The sequence below is a fragment of the Dromiciops gliroides genome, chromosome 4 (assembly GCF_019393635.1).
Source record: "Dromiciops gliroides isolate mDroGli1 chromosome 4, mDroGli1.pri, whole genome shotgun sequence".
Taxonomy (NCBI): Eukaryota; Metazoa; Chordata; class Mammalia; order Microbiotheria; family Microbiotheriidae; genus Dromiciops; species Dromiciops gliroides.
In genome coordinates, this window is record NC_057864.1 from 459,611,688 (window position 1) to 459,635,626 (window position 23,939).

Consider the following 23,939-nt stretch of genomic DNA (forward strand, 5'->3'; position numbering starts at 1 on the left):
TAGAAGTCAATGTTCCTAATCAAAAGCGTTCCTTTGGACTTGTAACACAAAAGCCAAGAAGTTAAGATGTAGAATGAAACATGTATTGTGGGATGTGGTCTCGACTGCTTGACTCTGCATATATTACAAGGTTTCATTATATTTTTTTCCATGCATTGGTTGAAGAGAGAAAACAAATGCCTTTAGCATACATTATGGGTCAAAGTTTACAAAGCCACATTGAATTTCTAGAGGATATTGAAATTGTCCAAGCCGGTTTAAATGTATCCTTTTGCCCTGTTTGCTGTTATTTTACTGATGTAGCTATTCCCTCCACCAATGCAGATTGTGCCTCCTTCTCCAGATCTTAATAATCTTGCTGAGTTGCTGTTCCCATCTCCCCCTTCCCAGCCCCCCCCAAAAAAATCCTAGCACTTTCCAAACTTGTGTAAGCCTTTCTGAAATTATTTATCCTGGTCCTTAGACACTGCAGCACAGTGTGCTGACAAAACTTAAGCTAACAGTTTTTATACAACTGCCAGATCTACATCTATTAGAACCCAACATCATTTCCACATCACAGTGATATATAGAGCTATGAATGGAGTGTTGGGAGCCAAGCAGTTCATAAGTGTAAAACGGAGTCAATCACATAGGATTCTTTACAAGATGCAAAGGATAATACTTTATTCCAGATGACATAAAATAACCAAAGACAAAATGAAACCTAAGATTATGTTTAAAAAAATCCTCCCATTAAATTCTATTATTTTATTCGGTCACTTTAAGTACCTTCCCTATCTAATTATTTCACTGAAATGAGTGGAAATATTGGAGGGAAAATACTTACCCTTGACCCACCAGTCAGAGGCAGAGTGGTAAAGTGGACGGTGCCTGGAGCCAGGAAGCCCTGGGTCCAAGTCCCATGTCTGATCCTGCCTAAGTCCCATGATTCCCGGGAGCTCTAGGCAACTCTATTACAACTTTCCAGGAAAGTGCAGACCTGCATTATGTCAAGGCCTCTCTTCACTGGTAGCTCCCTACACCAGTAAAATCACAGGTCCAGAGAAAGCTCATTTATGGTATCACAAGAAGCTATTTCAGCAGGTCACTCACTTGACCCTACTTTACTGTGTTGGCTTTCAAAGTCAAAAGTGATTTGTGCATCACAATTATTAAATGCATGTAGTTTCTTTTCAAAATGCCATCCAACCTTTCTTTTGCCCATTAGACTAATAAACTAACTTGATACTTAAGAAAAGGTTGGAAAACGCATTACAAAGATCAGAGATTTCTAATACCTACATTAAGATCTCTTACTCCTTTAATATTCAGCACATCAGCTGAGGAGAATTATAGCCAAGCAGTTACTCAACTAAACATCATTTTGTTCCATTATCTGTTTTCTTGGATTATCAACATTTTTTTCAGTTATTCAGAATTGGCTGCTTTTTAGTGATTTTTTTCATTTACAATATTGAGAAAGACCCTATTTGGACTCTTCTCAGAGCTCTAAGATAGAGAGTGGGTTTAGTTTCAAGCTCCCAACTTTGTTGCCGGAACTTCCCAGCAGGAGGCCACTTAGCACACAGCTCAGAGGTCTGAGGAGGAGCTGAGGTCCCTGGGACTTAGGTTGAGCAGGGTCTGGAATGGGGCCTGCACTTTGTGGAGGTGACCTAAGCTGGGAGTTCACCTTGATGTGCCTGAGGTGATTCCCATGTGACCCCAATGTTCAAACCCAACTTAAGTTTGTTTCTTGACAAGTTATGTATGGTTATGTATGTTAACATAGCACCTAGTGAGGAATGGTGGACATTCTTTGGGTAGAATAAGGTTAAGGCTCTAGTGTCACCATCTGATTGGTCGACCAGCGCAATCTGATTGGTTGTTAATGGGGCAGTCAGATGGTCAAACTGATACAATCTGATTGATCTTTACAGTTACCATATATGGGAGGTTGGTACTATATACTATGATTGGTGTTTTTGTAATGCTGTATGTAAATGAAAACTGTCATGTGATTGGTCAAGAGGGACCTTTGGTAGGTATAAATAACGGTGCGGGACTTCACTTTCAGTCCACTCTCTGGCACATTCAGAAGATGTGCCCATCTTTGAAGATGAATAAGATGCCTTCACCCATCTCTGCTGCCTGCTTGGATTCTTTGAGCTGCGAGCTGCATTTCTAACAAATATTGTAGATATGTATGATTTCTTTGGATTCCATTGGTTGATATAAACTTTCCTAAGCACTTCTGGATTTCTCATATTTGTCAAAACATAATATTCCATTATATTAATCTAACAGTGTCCCTGAATATTAATTTTGTAAATATATAACCTGTTTAATTATCTGAGATGCCTGAGTCAAAGGGCTGGCCCATAATAAGTGATTAATAAAGGCTTTTTTATTTAAAAGGAAAAATTGGGGAGGTATCTAATTTATGACCCGTTTAAAAGTAGAGCTGGTTAAACCATTTGTAAGGTAATTTCAAGTAAAACTTGACCATATTTTAAATCATTTAGTTACATTTTCCTTCTTTAATCAGAAAGCAAAATCTTAAAAAGAAATACTTTCACAGTTATTTGGAAAAATATAAGAATTCAGTCACCTCGAGATACAGAAAGACTGATCAAGAGTAATTCATCCAAATACGACCAAATTTAGTTCATCTTGAAAAAGACAAAATGTTCAGTCATATGAAATTTTGTTAAAATCTTTATGAAATATAACACATCAAAGGTAGAAAAAGGTAGAAAAATATACAAAGCAATTGGTAGGTTAACAAAATAAAGCAACATATAAGATGATAGCAGAAAAATATTTATAAAACTCCACTGTCTAGATAATCCAGGTAGAATATGCTAAATATCAATGCAATAGGAAAACTTCCATTTTAAACTAAAGTCATTTTTCCTTGACTCTTGAAATTAAGTTCTTTTCAAAGTACATCACAAGTGGTTCCAAAAGTTTTAAATTAGCAACATAGGTTTTCGACAACAAAACCAAACAACCTGGCGATGGATTTTGCAAAATCTATTTTGGAAGAAATTTTCCTACTACTAAAATTCATTATTAAATTAAAAGTCCTGTCAGTGGAACAGGGTGGCAGTGAAGGAGAAAATTTATGAGAATAACATGGAACACAAAACAATCTCTGGACACATTTTCAATTAAATCTACACTCCAGAAGACACAACTCACTCATCCACAGAAAAACAAAGTTTGGGGGAAAAAAAAGGTAAATCAGACAAGAGAAAAGTACAAAACATTGGCCTAAAGAGCTAGCACAACCAAATATACAGTTTGTAACCCAGGCTTTTTGTTATTTTAAATACTTGCACACAAATATAAAATATACAAAGTCTATTTTTTACTGTACATCAAGAAGAAATTTAATGACACAAGAAAATCAATGAAAAATCAAAATGTAATAAGTTTCTTTACTGTACATGGCACCATTAGCATGGAAAACTAGGGGAAACTCAGTTGCCAAACTCTTCACAGTGTCTTTGGATATGTCAAGATGAATTCCTTCAAAATAGTGCAGGAACCTGTCAAAAGAGAAAGAAAATGGTTTGGTAATGTTTCTTTTTATCTAATGAAAACAGGTCACGGAAATGTTACTCAGAGCTTTCACCTTCTCTTATTCCTTTTCTCGTTCTTTAACTTCTCTGTCCTACAGATGCTGCGGAGGGTCGGTAAGTATTCGGCGAGGCTGGCCTGCCTGCTGCTCCCCAGATTTGGAAGAGATTTACCAGAAAACACAGCTTTTACGACTGCCAATCTCTTCTGTGCTTTGCTGCAAGTTAAAAAGGAAATAATTGGCCTTTTTAATGTATTTTCAATATAAAATAAAATTGAACACTCACACAAACTGATTTTCCTACCAAAATGAACTTCTTCCAAGTGTGCTTCCATCACATTATTTCTCTGTTAAAAAATCTTCAATGGCTCCTAAATGGTCTATCGCATTCATTGGCCATAGATCTTCCTGGCATTTGAGGCTCCTCCCTAATCTGGCCCTGCTCCTACCTGTCCAACCTGGACTCCCGGGATTCTCATTATCTGCCCACAGCTCCAGGCAGCAAAAACATCGGCCTAAAAAAGAGCTATCACAACCAAAAAACACAGTTGTAACCCAGGTTTTTTTTGTTATTTTAAATACTTGCTCACAAACGTAAAATATACAAATAGTCTACTTTTACTGTAACATCAAGAAATTTAATGACAGGAAAATCAATGAAATAGCAAAATAGAATAAGTATCTTTTACTGTACACAGTAGAATTAGCATAGAAAAACTCATCTTATGCTATGGCAGTCATGAATTCACAATATATGTCACACTGACCTAAGTATCTGAAGTGTTAGAGATTAGAAATTCAAGGGGTCATTTCCTCCCTATATTTCTATTACACCTCAAAAAGAAACTGAACTCTTGTTATGGCTCTCCAGGTAGGAGAAAGCTGGGAGGAATGTACTGGAAACACAAGTGATGTTAAGACAAACCACATCAAGAAAAAGTCATCTAAAAACAGGAAATCAGACTTACTCCACATCTGCGGCAGACTGACTGAAGTACACACTATTTCTTTGTTCCGAAATGTACAAAGTAAGGTCCCTGGTTGGATCTTTTCCTAACTTCTCGGAAGGGTTCAAAGAGGTTTCCAAAACTTTTGAAATAGCGGCAGAGCACTTGGTAAAACTAAGCGCTTCCACAAAGGCCTTCAGCTCTTCCAGCCGCGGCTAGTCCAGCTGTCATGAGTTCTTGACTAAACTCATCACAGAGGCCATTTTTGATTCTGCCGTTTGTCCAGTTAAAGTCTCATTTTTACCAAATTCTTTTTTGTTCCCTTAGATTAGGCAAAAGGGAATCTAGAAAGACATGTTATCCATAAGTTCAGTCAGTGAATTTAAACAGTGAGAAGCACGCACAGTGGCATTTCTGGTGTTTGAGAGCTTGAGGAGGAGAAACCAAAGTTATGTTAGATTCCAAGGGTTTCTTCTTCCCTTTCGCGCTCGGGCTGGGGGCAGAGGAACTCTCTTCTGAGCTCAAAGGGTGGGATGGCTGGTAGCAAGCTGGCATCTTCATCAGAATAAGTCAAACCCATGTCAAACAAGTCACTGTCATCCAATATGACCATCTTCTTCTGACGCCGCGACTTCTTGGCTTTTCCCAAAGAACTGCCTTCTTCAGGGTGGTCAGTGTTTTCATTCTTCCTTGCTGGGGGGGGCACATGAAATTACAGGCAAACTACAAAGGTCTTTTGATTCTGGGATGATGTGAACTGGCAATGGCAGAATGAATTCCAGATTACTATACAAGAAATCGATATTCTGCCTTTGGAATTCGGTGAGGAGCTGAATGAGTTCATGCCATTCTTCCTGGGTTATGATCTTATGCTGAAAAATAAGTATATGTTAACAATGTTTACACAATCAGACATTTACAATTTTCAAACTTCCTACTAATAGCAGGTGTGAGGTTAATCCGCCTTCATGATGCTCAACAACTTCTTTCTGCACACCAACAGAGAACTGTGGCTTGGGATTCAATTTTTTTTTTTTTAGTAAGGCAATTGGGGTTAAGTGACTTGCCCAGGGTCACACAGCTAGTAAGTGTTAAGTGTCTGAGGCCGGATTTGAACTCAGGTACTCCTGACTCCAGGGCTGGTGCTCTATCCACTGCGCCACCTAGCTGCCCCATTGGGATTCATTTTTACCTGGTTCTTATCTTGTGATGAGCCAGTCTATGTCAGTGAGGTTTGTTTTCCTTGAAATGACCTTTCATCAGAAACATCACAACAATTTTATCCTAAACACTCTAGGTCTGAGGTATAACCTTGGAAGAATATTTGACTTGAGGGGAAGCTTTTAATCTGACACTAGTTGTAGAAGTCAGGTAAACTGTTACAAAGAGAAATCTAAGACCTAAAAATTCAGGACCATTTAAACCATGGGTATCAGGGGCATGAGGAAGGGAGAAGAGAGAGAATTGAAGTTGATCTTATGGTTTTGAAAGTACCTTTATAAAAGAAAACAAATCTTCAGATGGAAGGACTATGTTCTTCATGCCAAGCAGGCTCTCCGCACAGCCAGTGTCGCACTTTGGAAGGTTGGCAGGATCCTCCTGAGTGTGGGGATGGTTTTTAGGGTGAGCATCATCTTGAGTGCAGAAAAGCTCGGTGCTCCCGTTACTCTCTCCTATAAAGTCACAGTTTGAGAGAATCCATTAGCGTTGTTTCCTCTCAACAAGTTATGATAGCCAACCATAACTTCAAAGTGAGGCCATGCTTGGCCACAGTCTACTGACCCCTACTTTTCTTGCATGTGCACTTGTACATACACACACACACACACACACACACACACACACACACACACACTCCTCCCGTCATTGGTACAATAAACATTTCTGAAAAGACTAAACATAATTTTAATTTTATAAATAAAAAAGTAACACTATTAGTATGACAATTATTCACAATTAGTTGAACTTGAAAAACCCTCCAACATTACAGCAACTATCCTGGGAAAATGAAGGAGGAAGAAGAGGGCTTTTAAAGCCATTAGGTGCATGTATCACAGATTGTGCACCAAATTCTAGAAGCCAACCAGGTGTAAAGTGAGCCCAAGATCACTGCATTTCAATAGAATTGGTTACCTTTGTAACCCTCTATATTTTATTTTGTGCATTTCACATTCTGAGAAGAGGTCCACAGGCTTCACCAGAAAGTCTGCCAAAGGGGCACCAAAAAAAGCTAAGAATTCCCAGGAGAGGAAAAAGTACATCAGGAGATGTGGGTTTCAAACCTGACTTTAAGACTTTGTGATTCAAGGTCTATGAGCCTTGGTTTCCTCGTCTACAAAATGGAGATAATAAAATTCACACTATCTCACAAAACTGAGTGGAAAAGTGCTTCAGAAGTCTTGATGCATTATGGTAATGAGTCATTATGATTATTCTAGGACTACCTCTTGAAGCCTGATAAAGCAGTTTAAAAAAATTTTTATTTTATTTTATTTTTAATAAAGTATTTTATTATTTTCCAGTTACATGAAGGATAATTTTCAACATTTCTTTTCATAGGATTTTTAGTTCCAAATTTTTCTCCCACACTCCCTCCTCCCTAAGACGGAAAGCAATCTGATATAAGTTATATATGTACAATCACACTAAAGCAGTTTTAAAGGCAAATAAAGTGAAATACTAACTTACACAGGGGTGGACTTGTGGAACTTATTACCAAGGGAAGCTGAACAATCCAAAAATATAAACAAATTCATTAAGTCTTTTAAAATCATTTCTGGACATTTGCAACTAACTTCTGGTGTTGGTTTCAGAATAATGCTTTTCTATAGAACGTCCTTTAATGCAATGTGGTTACAAGATTCAACATGGGTCATGTTCTTAACTATAATTTTTACTATCCATTCTGTTATCCATCTCATTCTACTTTAACATAATACAAAATGGAAACCACATAACAATCTCTTCTTGGATATGCCATCTTCATCACTTCTTGAAAACCTGGTTTAAGACTCATCTTTCTGCTAAGAAGCCTTTTTTTTTTAAGTGAGGCAATTGGGGTTAAGTGACTTGCCCAGGGTCACACAGCTAGTAAGTGTCAAGTGTCTGAGGCCGGATTTGAACTCAGGTACTCCTGACTCCAGGGTCGGTGCTCTATCCACTGCGCCACCTAGCTGCCCCTAAGAAGCCTTTCTTAGGAAATCCCCCCTTTGTCCGGGGTCTCTGCACACAGTCTAGACTCTATGGAATCACTTTTATTTTAAAGCTGCTTCCATCAGTATCACCTAGAAAAAGCCAAACTCCCAAGTAACTATTTCAAGTCTTCAAGGGCAGGAGCCAGCTCTCATTTCTTTCTATGATTCCAATCACAACTATTAGGTGGGCAATATATCATTATTATCTACTTTATTTTACTCTGAGGTTCCCTCTGTAAGCTTTATCCTGTTCTCCTATGAATACTTAATAAACTCTACTTAATCTAAGACATACAGTTGTGCCCATTTTAAGAAAAATTTGAATTTATTAAAGATAAATTAAGAGGTGATATTAACATTTCAAAAGTTTCACCCTAATGACCAAGCATGGCTCCAAAGAAGAGATATGAGGAGGTACCTTACTCATGCCGCTTCTTTGCAAAGGTAGAGGGACTTTAGGTGTGGCTCACTGTATACAATGTTAGACATTTTTGATAACTTGGTCAGTTTTTATTGAACTGTCTTTTTTCTTTTTAAAATTATTTGTTGGGGGCAGCTAGATGGCACAGTGGATAGAGCACCGGCCCTGGATTCAGGAGGACCTGAGTTCAAATCTGGTCTCAGACACTTAACACTTACTAGCTGTGTGACCCTGGGCAAGTCACTTAACCCTCATTGCCCTTAAAAAAAAAAAATATATATATATATATATAAAATTATTTGTTATAAGAGATGGCTTTCTGAGAGGCGGAAGGAAAAGAGGTACAATAAGAAATGTAAGTGAGATATAACTAAAGGCTATCAATTACAAAAACTTTTTATACACTTCAAGTGGAATACCTTAAAACAACATATTTTAAGTATATTTAAATAGTGTTAAACAGTGGATTCATTTATTCAAAAAGAGTCTGGGAAATCAATATTTAAATTTAAAGCTAAGTATTAAGAATCAATGCCATTGGGGCAGCTAGGTGGTGCAGTGGATAGAGCACCAGCCCCTGAAGTCAGGAGTACCTGAGTTCAAATCCAGCCTCAGACACTTAACACTTACTAGCTGTGTGACCCTGGGCAAGTCACTTAACCCCAATTGCCTCACTAAAAAAAAAAAAAAAAAACAACAACAACAAAAAAAGAATCAATGCCATATAAATATAAGAAATGCAAACAACATCACTGTACCAATGTTTTTTGTTTATTTGTTTTTTGTTGTTCAGTTTTGTTTTGTTTTTTTTGCAAGGCAGGCAATGAGGGTTGAGTGACTTGCCCAGGGTCACACAGCTAGTAAGTGTCAAGTGTGTGAGGTTGGATTTGAACTCAGGTCCTCCTGAATCCAGGGCCAGTGTTTTATCCACTGTGCCACCTAGCTGCCCCCCACTGTACCAATGTTAATGGTGGCAAGTGAAAGGAAGGAGTCAACTTAAATGCAACTTTTCAATAACATATTTACTATGTCAGGAAGATCCATCTAGCCTGATGCTTTGCACATAAGCACTTAATAAATGTTTACTAATTCAATTTGTCTTAGATGATAGCTGAAAAGCATTATATTATCAACTGCTTTATAATGTCCATACTTACAGCTGGACACATCTTTTTAAACAGATCAACCCACCATGAAGTGATAATGGTTTTTCTTTTAAGAATCCACCTCCACTTCTAACCCAGAATTGTAAGTAGAGAATGCTTCTTCGGATATCACAATTATTAAAGGTCAGCAAGGTGAGAAAGTCTTTTACGTCAGTTCTTAAATTTTCAGCCAAACAGAGTGTCTGCAGATAGCTGGCAACATTAAGCTATAAAATGTAAAAGAAACACATAGAAAAGTATTTCAATTAAATAGTTTCTAAAACAAAGAATTGTAGCAACATCACAAATGTTTGCTATCACAAGAGTGAAATAAAATTTGAGTTTTCCTAAAATTCAAAATATCCCCAAAGTTTTTTCAAGTGAAAATATTGCATTAGAACTAAATATTCAAGAATGTATTTTTATAATTAAAAGCAGTGACATCCCAAAGAAGAGATTATGAGAAAGCAGCTCCCTGAGAAAAAGAAGCAAGGTCAAAATTAATCACACACAAGCAGGGCAGCCTTGAACGTTTACAAGTTAAATTTGTTACATACTTACAAAGGAAAGTCAGCTCTACATAAGAGATTCATAGTTTCAGGTCCAATGCTCTCCTATTCCACTTGGCATATGGAAATGCTTATTTTATTGGGTGTTCTGAATACATTTCAAAAAGGCACATCCCACACACTCCTTTGCAGAGGTGGGAAATAAAAAGGATGGAACAATGCAAATAACGTCAAGACTTTTGATATCTTGATTAGTTTTACTAAACTATTTTTTTATCACTCTTAAAAATGTTTTTGTTATAAAGGATGATTTTGGGAAGGAGGGGGTAATAAACATTAAGAAATGAAGATGATTTAAAAACAAAAGATATTAATAAAATTGATTTACAAAGAAAAAGCATATGGCTATACATTGCATAAACAAGGAAATTTTCAAAACAATGCTAGAGAAAATTGTCCTGAAGTCTGTGGAAATGCTGATGTCTTTTAAAATTCATGTGACTAAAAGGATCTTTTGTTTTATGTTGGACCGGACAATCCCTGGTATGACTTCCAGTTCTGACATTGTCTTATATCGGCCTAAATATAATATACCATGTTTACACTATAATGTAATCTTTGTGACTTAAAAAATACAACACATACCATGGAGGGAGTTTTAAAGTTGATTTCCTCAAAACATCCATCAAATGTTAAACTGAATGTTGGATCTGCAAAAAGAAAGTTCTTATATTAAGAGTTATCAATAAGTTGGATAAAGGGACATGCAGTAAACTTATCAAATGTGCAAAGGACACAGAAGCTGGGCAAGATGGCTAATAAGTTGGAGACCAATTCCCAAAAAAGGGCCAGCAGGCTTAGAAGACTGGAGTGAAACTGTTACAGTTACTTTTTTTTTTTTTTTTTTAAGTGAGGCAATTGGGGTTAAGCGACTTGCCCAGGGTCACACAGCTAGTAAGTATTAAGTGTCTGAAGCCGGATTTGAACTCAGGTACTCCTGAATCCAGGGCCGGTGCTCTATCCACTGTACCATCTAGCTGCCCCCAGTTACTTTTATCCTTATTAAGTTAACTAAGTCTTATATCTGGGTTCAAAAATTCAACTTCACAATTGTAATATGGGGAAGACATCTGAAAAAGACCTGGAGATTTTGGGGGACTGAAAGCACAATGTCAATCAGAAGTGTGCTCAGGCAACCAAAAGTGAATCCACGAAGAGAGGCCTTGTATGCGTTCACTTCTGAGTGCTACATTTTTAGAAAGGCAGCTAATAAACTGGAAGAGACCAGCATGGTAAATAAAGGGACTTGAGGTCTTGCCACATGGGAAACAGCTGAAAGAAGAGGTGGGGTTTAGCCTGGAGCAGAGAACTCTTGGGTCAGTGAGAGCCATCGCCATTTCAAAGGCTAACATAAGAGGGAATAACTGTGCCCTGCTTATCCTCTGAGGGCAGAACTAGCACAAATGATGGAAGCTGTTGTGGTGAGGATCCTAGGCTACCAGAGAGGGACATTCCAATTCTGAGATTCTGCAGAAGTAGCACAGGCTTCCAGCATGCACTTTCATCATTAAAATATAATCTTTTCAGGAACTGAAATCCTCTTTACTAATTCACTAGTTAAATCACTGGCAAATAATAATAACATTGGTTGTCTATTTTTAAATTTTTTATTTTTGTGGGGCAATGAGGGTTAAGTAACATACCCAGGGTCACACAGCTAGTAAGTGTCAAGTGTCCAAGGTCAGATTTGAATTCAGGTCCTCCTGAATCCAGGGCTGGTGCTTTATCCACTGTACCACCTACCTGCGCCTAACATTGATTGTCTAGATATTGCTTTAAAGTTTACAAAAAATTTCCCATACATTCTCTCACTGGATACTCACAACCGATGGGTTGGGCAGGGCACATATCTGGGCACTGCTTTATAGATGCAGAGCTAATGACTAAGCACACCAAGGCCTCATGGCTCCCAATAATAGGCTCTTTTTTTTTTTTTTTTTGGTGGGGCAATAAGGATTAAGTGACTTGTCCAGAGCCACACAGCTAGTAAGTGTCAAGTGCCTGAGACCGGATTTGAACTCAGGTCCTCCTGAAATCAGGGCCAGTGCCTTATCCACTGCACCACCCAGGTGCCCCCCAATCATAGGCTCTTTCTAATTTCAACCCAAGAACTCCACTCCTCCATGTATGAGTTTTTACTCAACACCTCTCATGACGTGGTACAAAGAACAGATACATATCCAAGAATTTATTAAGGGGAAAAAAAACCCACTAAGCCACTAACTTCAGGATACATTTCCTAACCAAAAAGAAGTGCATTGCCAGAATATTTTAAATCAACACAAACAGATTTTGCTCAGGTCAGTTTTACCTACCACTTGTAGTAAGAATCACAGGCCTCTTGGTTGTTGCCATGAATGTCTTGATTGCATTTAGAAATCCAGCATCTTCATCAAATACCACATCGACCTAGGAGACACACGCTACTGTGAATGCCAAGCCCAGGGGCAAGGGGACAACAGTTATTTTGTAAACAGTTTGTGTATCTGGATTGGACTACATAATGTCTACCAGCCTATAGTGTAAAAGTGAAAAGTTTAGGCTCATTCAGAATACTTTCTTGCATCAGGGGCAGCTAGGTGGCATGGCGAATAATACAGCACTGGTCCTGGAATCAGGAGGACCTGAGTTCAAATCCCACCTCAGACACTTACTAGCTATTTGACCCTGGGCAAGTCACTTCACCCTAACTGCCTCCAGAAAGGAAAAGAAACTCCAACTGCACAAATGTTCATTAAGTGCCTTCTATGTGCCAGACACTGTGTTAGGTCTGGGGAAACAAAGGTAAGGATGACAACAGTCCTTACCCTCGAGTAAATGATATCTGACTTCCAGCAAACAATGTGTTGTCAGATAAAGACAAAAGAGTATCAAGAGGTGGGCTCTGCAAAGGCCTTGGGTGAAAAAATGCCGAATTGTGCAGAGGGATCAGCAGCGGTGATTTAAGTGGAACTAGGCTGTGAAGGGGTTGAGATGACAGAGGAGTCAGTATTTTACCGGAGAGGCGATAGAGAACCAAAGAGGCTCGCTCTTTTTGGGGTCAGACCTGCATGATGAGGACTAGCAAGGTGGCGGCTGTGTGGGAGGTGAACGGGGTGCAGGTAGGTCAGAGGCAAGGAGACCAACGAACAAAAGGGACAGCCCTAAACCTGACCTGTGGTCATGAGAGTGCAGAGAAGGGAGCAGACAAGAGGGACAGACATGGTGCCAGACATGGCACCTGAATGGATATGGGGGAAGCCAAGAGGGAGAGAGGCAGGATGGCTCTGAGGTGGTGAACCTCAGTGTCTGGAAGGAAGGCACTGAAACAGTGATCGATCAGACAGACAGACTATGGCGAAGTGGAGAACCAGAAGAGAAGAGGGTCTCCAAGACCCAAAGGTAAGGTCAACAGAGTCAAATGGTGCGGAGATGGATGGAGAAAAGGCCATTGGATTTAGCACTTTAAAGACAGTAGGTAACTTTAGAGAGAGCAGTCTTAGTCAAGTGGTGGTATCAGAAAGGAGACTGCAAGGGATTAAGAAATGTAAGAAATGTGTATGGATCTCCGCCCCCCTCCAAGGAGTTTGGCAATGAAAGGCAGGAGATACTCCCACTTTAGTGAGCCACCTTCTTCAAAAAAATTAATTTCCTTAGGATTTGACATTTTCACTTGCTTCAAAGAAAACACATTTTCTGTTTGTGTTTAACATATTAGATATTTATCACTTTTTATACTTAGATAATATTTGTAATATAAAAATGTAATCTTGAAATTGTTCATGTTTAAGTATTCAGCCATAAAACAAAGGCATCAATATTGCTTTTGTGGTATTAGTAATTTATGAATCTTACATTCTTACCTCCTCAAAAAGAATAAGAGATGTTGCATTTTTCCGGTTGGATTCTTCTACTCCTAATCCCTTGACATTTGAGCTGGAGATGTTTGTTGATTTTGTGTGAACGCTTTGTTTTTCTTCAGAAGAAATCGTTTCTACATAGATGTGATATAAAGATATCAAGTAAATTCACTAACATTAACAGAAAACTGTTTCAACAGAATTCATTTATTCTCATTGAGGGGATGCCCATCAATTGGGGAATGGCTAAACAAGTTGTGGTATATGAATGTAATGGAAAATTATTGTGCTGTAAGAAATGATATGGGGCAGCTAGATGGAGCAGTGGATAGAGCACCGGCCCTGGATTCAGGAGTACCTGAGTTCAAATCCGGCCTCAGACACTTAACACTTACTAGCTGTGTGACCCTGGGCAAGTCACTTAACCCCAATTGCCTTACTAAAAAAACAAACAAAAAGAAGAAATGATAAGAAGGCAGATTTCAGAAAAAACCTGGAAAGGCTTACATGAACTGATGCTGAGTGAAATGAGCAGAACCAAGAAAACATTGTACACAGTATCAATAACACTGTGTGATGATCAACTGTGATAGACTTGACTCTTCTCAGCAATAAAATGATCCAAGATAATTCCAAAGGACTCATGATGGAAAATACTCTCCACATCCAGAAAAAAGAACTGTGGAATCTGGATGCAGATTGAACCAGACTGTTTCTACTTTTTGGGGTTGTTTTTTTTTCTTTTTTTCCCCCTTTTGTTCTGATTCTTTTTTTCACATGACTAATGCAGAAATGTTTAATGTGACTGTACATATATCAGATTGCTTTCTCTTGGGGAGTGGGGAGGGAGAATAATTTGGAACTAGAAATCTTATAAAAACAAATATTGAAAACTATCTTTACATGTAACTAGAAAATAATAAAATACTTTTATGATTAAAAACATTTATTCTCACTGAATAAACTAATAAAAATAGAAATAAGTTCTCAAAATACCTAGAAAGAATGTCAGGGGTTTAATAAGTAACTCCCAGTAACTTAAAGAATATTCTTTCATAATCTCTAATGTGTTGATGATACATTTCTTTTAGCTTGCATTTTGCTATTATGACGTCTTACCTTTAATACTCTTCTGGGGTTTCGTCCCTTCATCATTACTTTGTTTGGAAGACACCTTAAAATAATTTGCCAAAGTTCTGGGGGGAAGTCCACGCTTTGCCACTCTTGGTGAAAGTGGAGGTTTCCTTGGCGATGTAAGAACTTTCTTAGGTGAGCTGAATTTTTCTATCAAAAACAAACGTTATTTTAATATTATCTAAAATGACTATTTCATCAGTTAAACCGTAGGTTGGAGTTCACATCCCAATTTAATCCCATTTCGACCCCATAACAGATGAAATTATTTCAATCCCAGTCTACTTTAACTGTCACTTAAAGCACAATCATCTTGGGGGGTCAGAGCAGAACAAAAGACACTGTTCAAGTGCAGCTTGTGAATGCACTTTATTTTCGAGGTCAAAGAAAACCATTTAGGGCACAGGCACTTCTTTTGTGTTAAGGTCAAACAACATGGTGCAGCAGAGGCTCAAAGGTAGGTAGCAATGCCTAGATGATGCAGTTTTCAAACCCTGCCTAAGAGAAGGCAATGCCTTGTCCAGGGTCTCTTCAAAATTGTAGAATTCTCTTTTGTTTGACATGCTCGCTTTTTACATACCATTGTATTTATTCTGTCTGGGTATAAGAGAAAATCACTCATTTTTAAAATAGATTCTTTTGTAACGATTGGAATGACGCCACCTGCTGGATACTTACTGTAGAAGAGTTCTTGGCGGGAGGAAGTGACGCGGACTAGTGGGAGAAGGAAGGAAGAGACTGGCGCTGACTCTGGGGCTCTTTCCTGAGGACGCTGGCGGAGAAGGGAGCTAAAAATGTGCTCTCCCTTTAATAGATAGAAATCTAGGCCTTTCTCTCTCTTTACCAAATTCTTATTCTCCTTTATTCTCCTTAATAATTGCTTAAAAGTCTAACTCTTGCTAAAGCTTATAATTTATTGGCGACCACTCATTAGATATTTTAGACAGACTAGCTAGAATTTTAACCCTTAACACTTTTATAAAGGTTGGTTCTGTCCTTTGAAACAAAAAACAACAGTGCCTGAAGCTGCTGCTTTTCCCTAATCCTTGCAGGACCTGATTTGTTAAAGAATCACTTTGCCACTTGGCTCACCCAGTTGCTAATCAACCTTTTAATCAACATGTCTAACTTTAGTGTATTCACTGCCACAGCAATTCTCTAGGCAGCTTCCTACTTTCTCTTCTCCAGCTTTGCTTCCTGCACATCTTTTGTTTTCATAAGACCATTAGAAAAATCTAGCAGGGGCCCTTCCATTATTCCAATCTTCACTTGAACACGTCACCATCCATTCCATCCATGCTCTCCAGGAAGATGCTCCTCAGAACCCTTGTCTTGAAGCTGACATGTCTTCCGGTGCTCTGAATCCTAAAATCTGTCTCCTCTTTCCTTTACTCCTTCATTGCCACAATTATTCCTTCCCTTTCTAACACCCTCCACCTCCCCTTCTCTACAGACTCATTTCCTTCCACCTTCAAAAGTGCTCTGATCTTCTCTCTTAAAAGAAATCTTTTCTGTTGGCTAGGACCTGGTCAGTCTGGCTTCCTGGAAGTAAAGAGGTGGTTGGCCACTATGTGCCCATAGAACATAAGCTCCCAGAAGACAGGGGTTCCCTCTACCAACACTGCTTTACAAGGGCAGGTGCCAGCTGCCAGCCTTCTCCATCCTGGGGTTCTCCATGGCTCCTTTCTATCCACCCCAAACCTTCTTGGTCCCGCAATCAGATTTTAGGGATCTGCTCTTACAGAGATTCTTCTCCACCCAAATAACCCCGCCTGTGGCCTCTCCCACAGAGTTCTAAAACACTCTCCTCTCCAGTGGCTTCTGGGATCTAGCAATCCCCTGGCTCTCCACCACTTCAAATAGCTTCTCTTTCTCCTTTGCCGGCTCTTCATCCTCTGCGTCTATCATTAGCTCTCTACTTCTCTCTTATAATCACTTCCAAGCTGAGCTCATCCATTTTCACTATTTCAGCTTCCCTTCTGTGCTAAGGACTTCCAAACCTACATTTCTGACATGGACTTTTCAGTTTTATTTTATTCACAGTTCCAAATTCTCTCCCTTCCTTCACCCACTGAAGGCAAGGAAAATAAAACCTGTTACAAACATTTACAGTCATTCAAAGCAAGTTCCTGCACTGGACATGTCCAAAAATAAGAAGGAAAAAAAGAAAACAAGCTTCTATCTGCATTCTGAGTCCATCAGCTCGCTCTCTGAAGGTAGACAGTGTGTTTCATCACGAATTCTTGGGACTTGATGTTGGTCACTACCCACACTGACTTCTCCTAGGCACTTCAGGCCCAAGTTTCCAACATGGATGTTGTGGTATCACCTAAAACTCAACATGTCAAACCTAACAAATCAGCTCCTCTTCCTAGACATTCCATTTTCCCAATGTCATCCTTCTCTTAGTCTTCCAAGAGTATGGTAATAAGAACAATAGCCCTTCAAAGTTTGCAAAGCACTTGATGTGACATCTCGATTATGCCCCACAATAACCTGGTGAGGTAGGTCCAAGAGATATTATTCCACAGCCTTCAGAGATGAGGAAACCATGGCTTAGAAAGCTTCAATAACTTGCCCACCATCATCTTGTACCCAAGAAGGGAGTCAAACCCATACACTTCTGATTCCCCAACCAGTGTTCTGTCCACAGGCTGTGCTGACGCTGTAGAAATAAGAAGCCTTGGGCTTATCCTTGACTCTTTCTTCTCCTGTGTCTTCTATCAAATCCTATCAATTATTCCTTCCAAATCTGCCATTTGCCAGTTCTTAGACCTTCCCACAACCACCACTGCCATCTAGCCATCCTCCTAGAGCCCCAGAATAGTCACCAGGCCCTCCATCTTGGGCACAGTTGCCAGACTGTTTGATAAAATATGGCTTGCACCCGTCTCATCTCCACAAATCCAAACAATTTTTTTATATTTTCAAGCCTGTTAAAATCAGGTCCTATTCTACACCAAACAACCATTCTTCAATTATGCACATTGCCCGATGACCAGTTTAGGAACATAGCATGCTCTTGTGCCCTCCAGCATAGCAGTGCCCCTGCCAGGCATTCTCATCCTTCCCTCATGCTGCCTTTCAAAATCAAAGTATATTCATTCTTTATAACCATTGAGGTCAAGTCCTATTATCTTCTTCAAGATGCCATCTCTGACCACTTTAGTTCACCTTCTTATCTTTTTTCTCCTGAATTCCTACTGGATTGAGAGTCAAGACCACACAATTTAACTGTTCTTTAAATGTTGGAGGTGCAATTGCTATTTCTCCCCAGTGAGATTTCCCTCCCTGAGGGGAGGAACACTTTCTTCTTCTACAGGTCAACCATCTCCTCGGCCCCCCAGCCCAAGATCTCCAGGAGCACCATGTACATGTAGTGTTGCTGCCTAGCTGCATGTTGTACGGACAAGATCTTTGACAGGCTACAGGCAGGGCTTGAAAAAAAGACCATTTACTTACTTGGTGATTTGCTTACGCTGTAACTGTTAAAGAAACAAGGCTTGTGTGAATTTACACCCTGCTTGTCGACTTGATGAGACTGAGTAGCTTCTTTGAGTTGAGAGAGAATTTGTCTACCACTGCGTTGGGAAGAAGCATTAACTTCAAAAATCTGTAAAAAACATGAAATTTTTAAAAAAGGGAACTGAAAACTTAAAATCTAAGATAACTTTTACACTGATATTTTCAAATATTTGAAATGAACCTTAAAGCCAAGCTCTTGAGCACAAGCATAAACTGCAGCTGTCTTCCCCACTCCTGGTGGCCCCGTGATAAGAACAGTATTACAAAGAGAATTTTCTTCCTCATCATCAGAAATGTCCTTAAAGTCCATGCTGAATGAGAGATCTGGAAATATGAACAAATGCATATATATAACATGATTGGTAAAATGATCAACCATCACTAGACATGATAGTTAAATTCATATTTATTATATGTAAGCAGGGACTTTCTTTCAACTAACAACAAAATTAAATACTCTGAAATGCTAATTATAAATTTAAATGAACTAATTGCTAACCTAAGGGGCAGCTAGGTAGTGCAATGGATAGAGCACTAGGCCTGGAGTCAGCAAGACTCATTTTCCTGAGTTCAAGTCTGGCCTCCTTACTAGCTCTGTGACCCTGGACAAGTCACTTAACCCTGTTTACCTTAGTTTCCTCATCTGTAAAATGAGCTATAGAAGGAAATGACAAACCACTTTAGTATCTTTGCTCCCAAAGAACTCACTCTGAGAAAATAGAAAAAAGCAACTATAGGATAAGCCTTCATCCATACCTTGCTCTTTGTCATCACTTCTGACTTTCAAATTTCCTTTTTCCTCCAATTCAGCTCTTCTTTTCCAGTCTTTCAACCAACTATGATAAGAAAGTATGAATTATTAAAAATAATGCACAAAATTAAATATCAGAAAACATATTAGGATGAATTGGAAAGATTCATTATTTTAAGTCTTCAGGAACACTCAAAATGTTTATGAAAATCATGGCAAAACATTTTCATCAATAATCAATAGTATAAATAACTTTCAATATTAAAATCGGTCTCAGATGATCTCTGAAAGAAAAATTTACCAACCTGTGTAACTTCTGAATTGCTATTTCATTGTCTATGAGTTCACTGGAATCCTGAGGTTGGTACTTTTCTGTCCAGAGCATGTCCTCGATTCCAGACTCTAGAAGCAAAACAGTTTGCATTTACTGGGTGAAACATTTGTTTGAAAATGAGAGAAAAACTTAAAATGTCAAACACTGACATTCTTGTGGATACATTTTAAAACCAAACAATAACAAATGCAACAGCAAAAACCAAAATCCTAATTCCTTAGATTAAATCTTAAAAAATTACTGTTTACTAGGGAAAAGTATGGGCATAAAGTATAAGCAAATGGCCCAAAGAACTTTTAAATAAAAGGGGGAAAACGAGTATAAAAGTGAGGGGATACCTTTGACAACTAAGAGAAGAGACTAAAAGCTTCCAAATCATTAGAGAAAATTACCAGAGTCGGATATTGCCTCTGATGGAAATTCCTTATCTTCATCTATTATCACCACATCGGAATCCTGGGCTGTGTCCATTTCCTCCTTACACATCACACTTCCCAAAGCCACCTGCTTTTTCTTGGAGGTCCTGGAAAGCTGTCCTTGGCCAGACTCCAGCTTGCCCTCGGGTGTGCCAGTGCCCCACCTTCTGCTGGGGGCAGGCCCCTCAGGTAAATCTTTCCTCAGTAGGCCTTGATCACAATCACCTGGCTTTCTTCTTTTTGATTTGTGGTTTTCACTCTCTACTCTTTTCCTCTTGGCTTCCCTTTGACTGTCAATGGGTTTTATTTGTGGATGTCCTATGTAAGGGTTTAAAAATAACACAAGTCCTTAATGAGCAACAGAAAAACAACTTTAATATCTTAAAAACATTCAATAAACCTATTACAACAGGTACAGGCAAAGGTCAGATGTTGTGCCCTGAAATCTGCCCGTAGAACTTAACTCTTATTTGTACAAATGACCAATGAGACCCTACCAGAGGACTGCCTGATTGATGCTCAACATCATTGCTGTCAGGGCCCTAAGTGCCCTGCCCACCCACTGGCTGGTGCCCACCAGTGCAGCAGGCCCTGCTGCTGTGTGAAATCTTACCTCTCTGCTTCAGACGGATAGCATGAGGCTTTTGTTTAAAGTCAACAATTCTTTTTTTAAAGCCTCATTCTCAGGATAACTGACAGCCCTTTGAAAAATGCAGTTTCAGTATAAATCATAGTAATTATAGGTCACTAACCTTGTTTACTCTGACATCCAAAAAGTACCTGGTGCTCAGTTCGCTTTTTAAAAAACTGTGTAAAAAATCTTTTTAAAGGAAATTGAGGATTTGACCTACTAATTTCCTCCAGCAAAATCTTCTTTATTTCTTCTGTAAAATCTTTTCTTGCTCCCAATAACTGCAATGTAAAATATTTAATAAAAACTCCATTTAGTGATTCCTATTATACTATACATTAATACTGATGTAACCCTGGAAACCAAATCCTCCCCTTGAGAGAAGCTAATAATACTGCATGAACCTTTCTGTTGAATTTGTGTCAAGCCTTAGTTGAGCTTTTATGTTCATATTATTGCTGTTTTGCCTTCTAACCTCATGGTACTTTCCCAAGGTATTACTGCAAACATCAGAATTCAGTAAAAGTACTAAATTTTTTTTGGGGGGTGGGGGGGCAGGGTAATGAGGGTTAAGTGACTTGCCCAGGGTCACACAGCTAGTAAATGTCAAGTATCTGAGGTCACATTTGAACTCAGGTACTCCTGAATCCAGGGCCAGTGCTTTATCCACTGCGCCACCTAGCTGCCCCAAAAGTACTAAATTGGACAAGAAATTCAAATCAGTCAATACTTACTACTTGGTAAGTATGTTTAAGGCATTGGAAACACAAAAACAAACCAAAATAGTCCCTGCCTGAAAGGAGTTTACAGTCTACTAGAAAAGTAGAAGTAGAAGAAAAATAATAATATACTTAACCCTTTGACAATGGAAATAGGCTCCTAATAATAACAATGCTCTATAATACTAACCCTAACTGTAGAATTATTGGTGCTGGGTCTGGAATTCAAAGCCGAAAATTCACCAAGGGCAATGACTTGTTTAGTGACATCAGTCACACTGGTATTCAGGTCTTTGAGATCAGTTAAGAGAAGGCATGAAGGGGGTTTCAAGCTCCACAAACGGTTCCCTAAACAAGAAGCAGAAACACGACTTATTCTTTCATCCCATCCTAGCCAGATTAATTGTATGCACATGAAAAGACTTGGGAACAATTATACAGTAACATAAATATACCAATAGGGGTTGAGTGAGTTTGCTAGGATCACCCAGCTAGTTAAGTGTCAAAAGGTCAGACTTTCTGACTAATAATCTACTCTCCCACCATGTTGCCTGTGTTTATTAACGTATTTTAAAATTTCCTATGAAATTGCCACAGGCAGATATGACGAAACCATAGCCTCAACTTTGACTTGTAAAGGTAATAAAAGAAGTGAAATAATAGCACATGCAATTTGATGCTACTTAAAATTGGATACTTATGCAGATGAGAAAGATTTACCCCAACCAATGGAGACTTACAGTTGTCTCGCTGCTGTATATGAACAACTGTCTGGAAGCAGGAACTTATGGCAGAGTAGGCTTCTAAGGCAGCTGCTTTCTTTGCGATATGGCGTTTCAATGAATCTGGCAAGCCGCTCATAAGAAACTCACGCTTCGCTTTAAATTGCTCATCATCCTGGGAGTTTTCAGATGCATCTTGACTTTGAACAAAATAAATGACTTAATAAAGGAAAAATGCACCTCAGAGAATGGCTATCTAAGAATACGAAAGGGTGGGCAAAAGGCCCTATTTTTCTTGTTCATTTCAACCAAAAGCAAGATCAACCCCTTGAAATGTCAGGCACCATCAAGCGCTTTTCTGTTCCTAACACAAACAACTGCTACTTTTAAAAATTAACAAGAAACAAAATGAACAGAACTCTGTTATACAACGATGCAAGAATAGGTCACTAGGCCCAACAAGAAGAAACTTTCTCCTGTCTGTTGGACACAGTTATCCTGCTGTCAGACACCACTTATCTTCAGGTTCGTAGTGGCTGGAATTTGTACCAATGTAGTGACAGCTTGTGATTCTGCATGCCTATGGCAGCTATCAAATCCCTTATTCCTGGGTAGAGAGATATGAGAAGGGAGGGATATTCCAAATTCTGACTCAATGAGAGCTGACTAACCCACAAGAGTCGTACAGAACAGAGACAAATAAAGTGAAGATAAAGAAGGCAGAGAGAGCTGCCAGAGACTGCAGGCTGATTTTCCAATGGGATGCAGATGATGCTGCACACAGGTGACTATGGTTAAAAAAAGTTTCATAATAAATAAGGAAATGCTTAGGAATTTAAAATTAACATAATTCTGAGAAACAAGTATTGACATTTCAGAATTTTCTACTGTATTCTTTAAAGAACCCCAGCTAAAAAACTGCTGGGTTGGCCATTGTAATGTGGAAATTTGTTTTGATTTGGGGACCCTTGGGCCCTCAGGGGTTTTTTCTGTGTAGGAGGAGCTAGGGCCCCACCCCCTCTGCTTCGGCTGCAGGGGTGGGGCCCTCTGAGCCAGGCTAAGCTGCAAGGACCAAAAACCTTGAGCTACGGGTGGACCATGGTGCTGCCCATGTGCACATCGGGGAGGCCCATGAAAACCCTCAGAGACACTGGGGTTTGCTTCACCCACCCCCCAGCTTGGCCCGGGGAGTATGGGCTTGGCCCCAGATTTCACCTGAGAGAGAGAATTAATAAAAAGGGACACTAGAGACACTGAGGGAGGCAGACATACAGAGGTTGGGAGAGGCCAGAAGATTAAGGGAATAGGAGGGATGGTACAAGAAGGGAGAGAAAGCAAACCTGGAGAAAAAGGAGTTTGAAGAAGACAGTAAGGGAGGACAGACAGAGCAGGACACTGGAGCACTAGGAGAACATTAGGAGAGGTTGGTGAGAGAGAAACACAGGGGTTCAGCGGGGCAGCACAGAGAGGAAAGTTAGACACAGGGGGAGGTGACACAGGGAGGACAAAGTGAAAGGGGCTTGAAGTTAGAAGAAAGGAGCTGAGCAGTGAAAGTGAAGCAGGGGAGCTAGAGTGAAAGTTGGAGAAAGCTGGAGCATACCCTAAGGCAAGAGGCAGCAACAGCCCTCATTATATTAAAAGCAGACAGGTTGTATAATTTGTATTTCCTAACCCTTATCATTTACATTGATTTTTATAAATAAATTCTGCCTTGATTATTTAATTAAGGGGTTTCTTAATCACTGGCTTATCAATTTGGGAGCAGAGCAGTGTGGAGAAATTTTATAAATGGCCTATATTAAATTAATAGCGGTCAGATAGCCAGCCAGTCAAAAATCCCTGATTAGTCCTCCAGATAGATTAGGCCGGCAGTCAGATTAGTCCCCCCAAGTTAGTAAAAAAATATTCTCACAGTAACTAACCTACCCTCCAAATCAGGGAAACCATAGGCAGGAAGGAACATAAGGATACAAAACCACAGAACTCTATTGTGCCATAGCTTTAGACTGCTGACGATTAAGAGGCTC

At 39.2% G+C, this 23,939-nt stretch overlaps 1 protein-coding gene across 1 annotated transcript in view; it reads right to left on the reverse strand.

Moving 5' to 3' along the window:
- Positions 1-2,502: 2,502 nt before the first annotated feature.
- ATAD5 (ATPase family AAA domain containing 5) overlaps positions 2,503-23,939 on the reverse strand; it is a 30,378-nt gene continuing 8,941 nt past the window's right edge. Inside the window, exons 7-23 of the mRNA XM_043963584.1 lie at positions 21,931-22,112; positions 21,381-21,538; positions 20,593-20,752; positions 19,817-20,158; positions 19,396-19,492; positions 19,096-19,175; positions 18,521-18,663; positions 18,277-18,427; positions 14,800-14,964; positions 13,684-13,814; positions 12,157-12,250; positions 10,427-10,491; positions 9,319-9,499; positions 6,007-6,185; positions 4,534-5,384; positions 3,620-3,781; positions 2,503-3,533 (exon numbers count right to left, since the gene is read on the reverse strand). Coding sequence (XP_043819519.1) covers positions 5,193-5,384; positions 6,007-6,185; positions 9,319-9,499; positions 10,427-10,491; positions 12,157-12,250; positions 13,684-13,814; positions 14,800-14,964; positions 18,277-18,427; positions 18,521-18,663; positions 19,096-19,175; positions 19,396-19,492; positions 19,817-20,158; positions 20,593-20,752; positions 21,381-21,538; positions 21,931-22,112 — 2,320 coding nt within the window. The 3' untranslated portion in view covers positions 2,503-3,533; positions 3,620-3,781; positions 4,534-5,192. The remainder of the gene's footprint in view (positions 3,534-3,619; positions 3,782-4,533; positions 5,385-6,006; positions 6,186-9,318; positions 9,500-10,426; positions 10,492-12,156; positions 12,251-13,683; positions 13,815-14,799; positions 14,965-18,276; positions 18,428-18,520; positions 18,664-19,095; positions 19,176-19,395; positions 19,493-19,816; positions 20,159-20,592; positions 20,753-21,380; positions 21,539-21,930; positions 22,113-23,939) is intronic.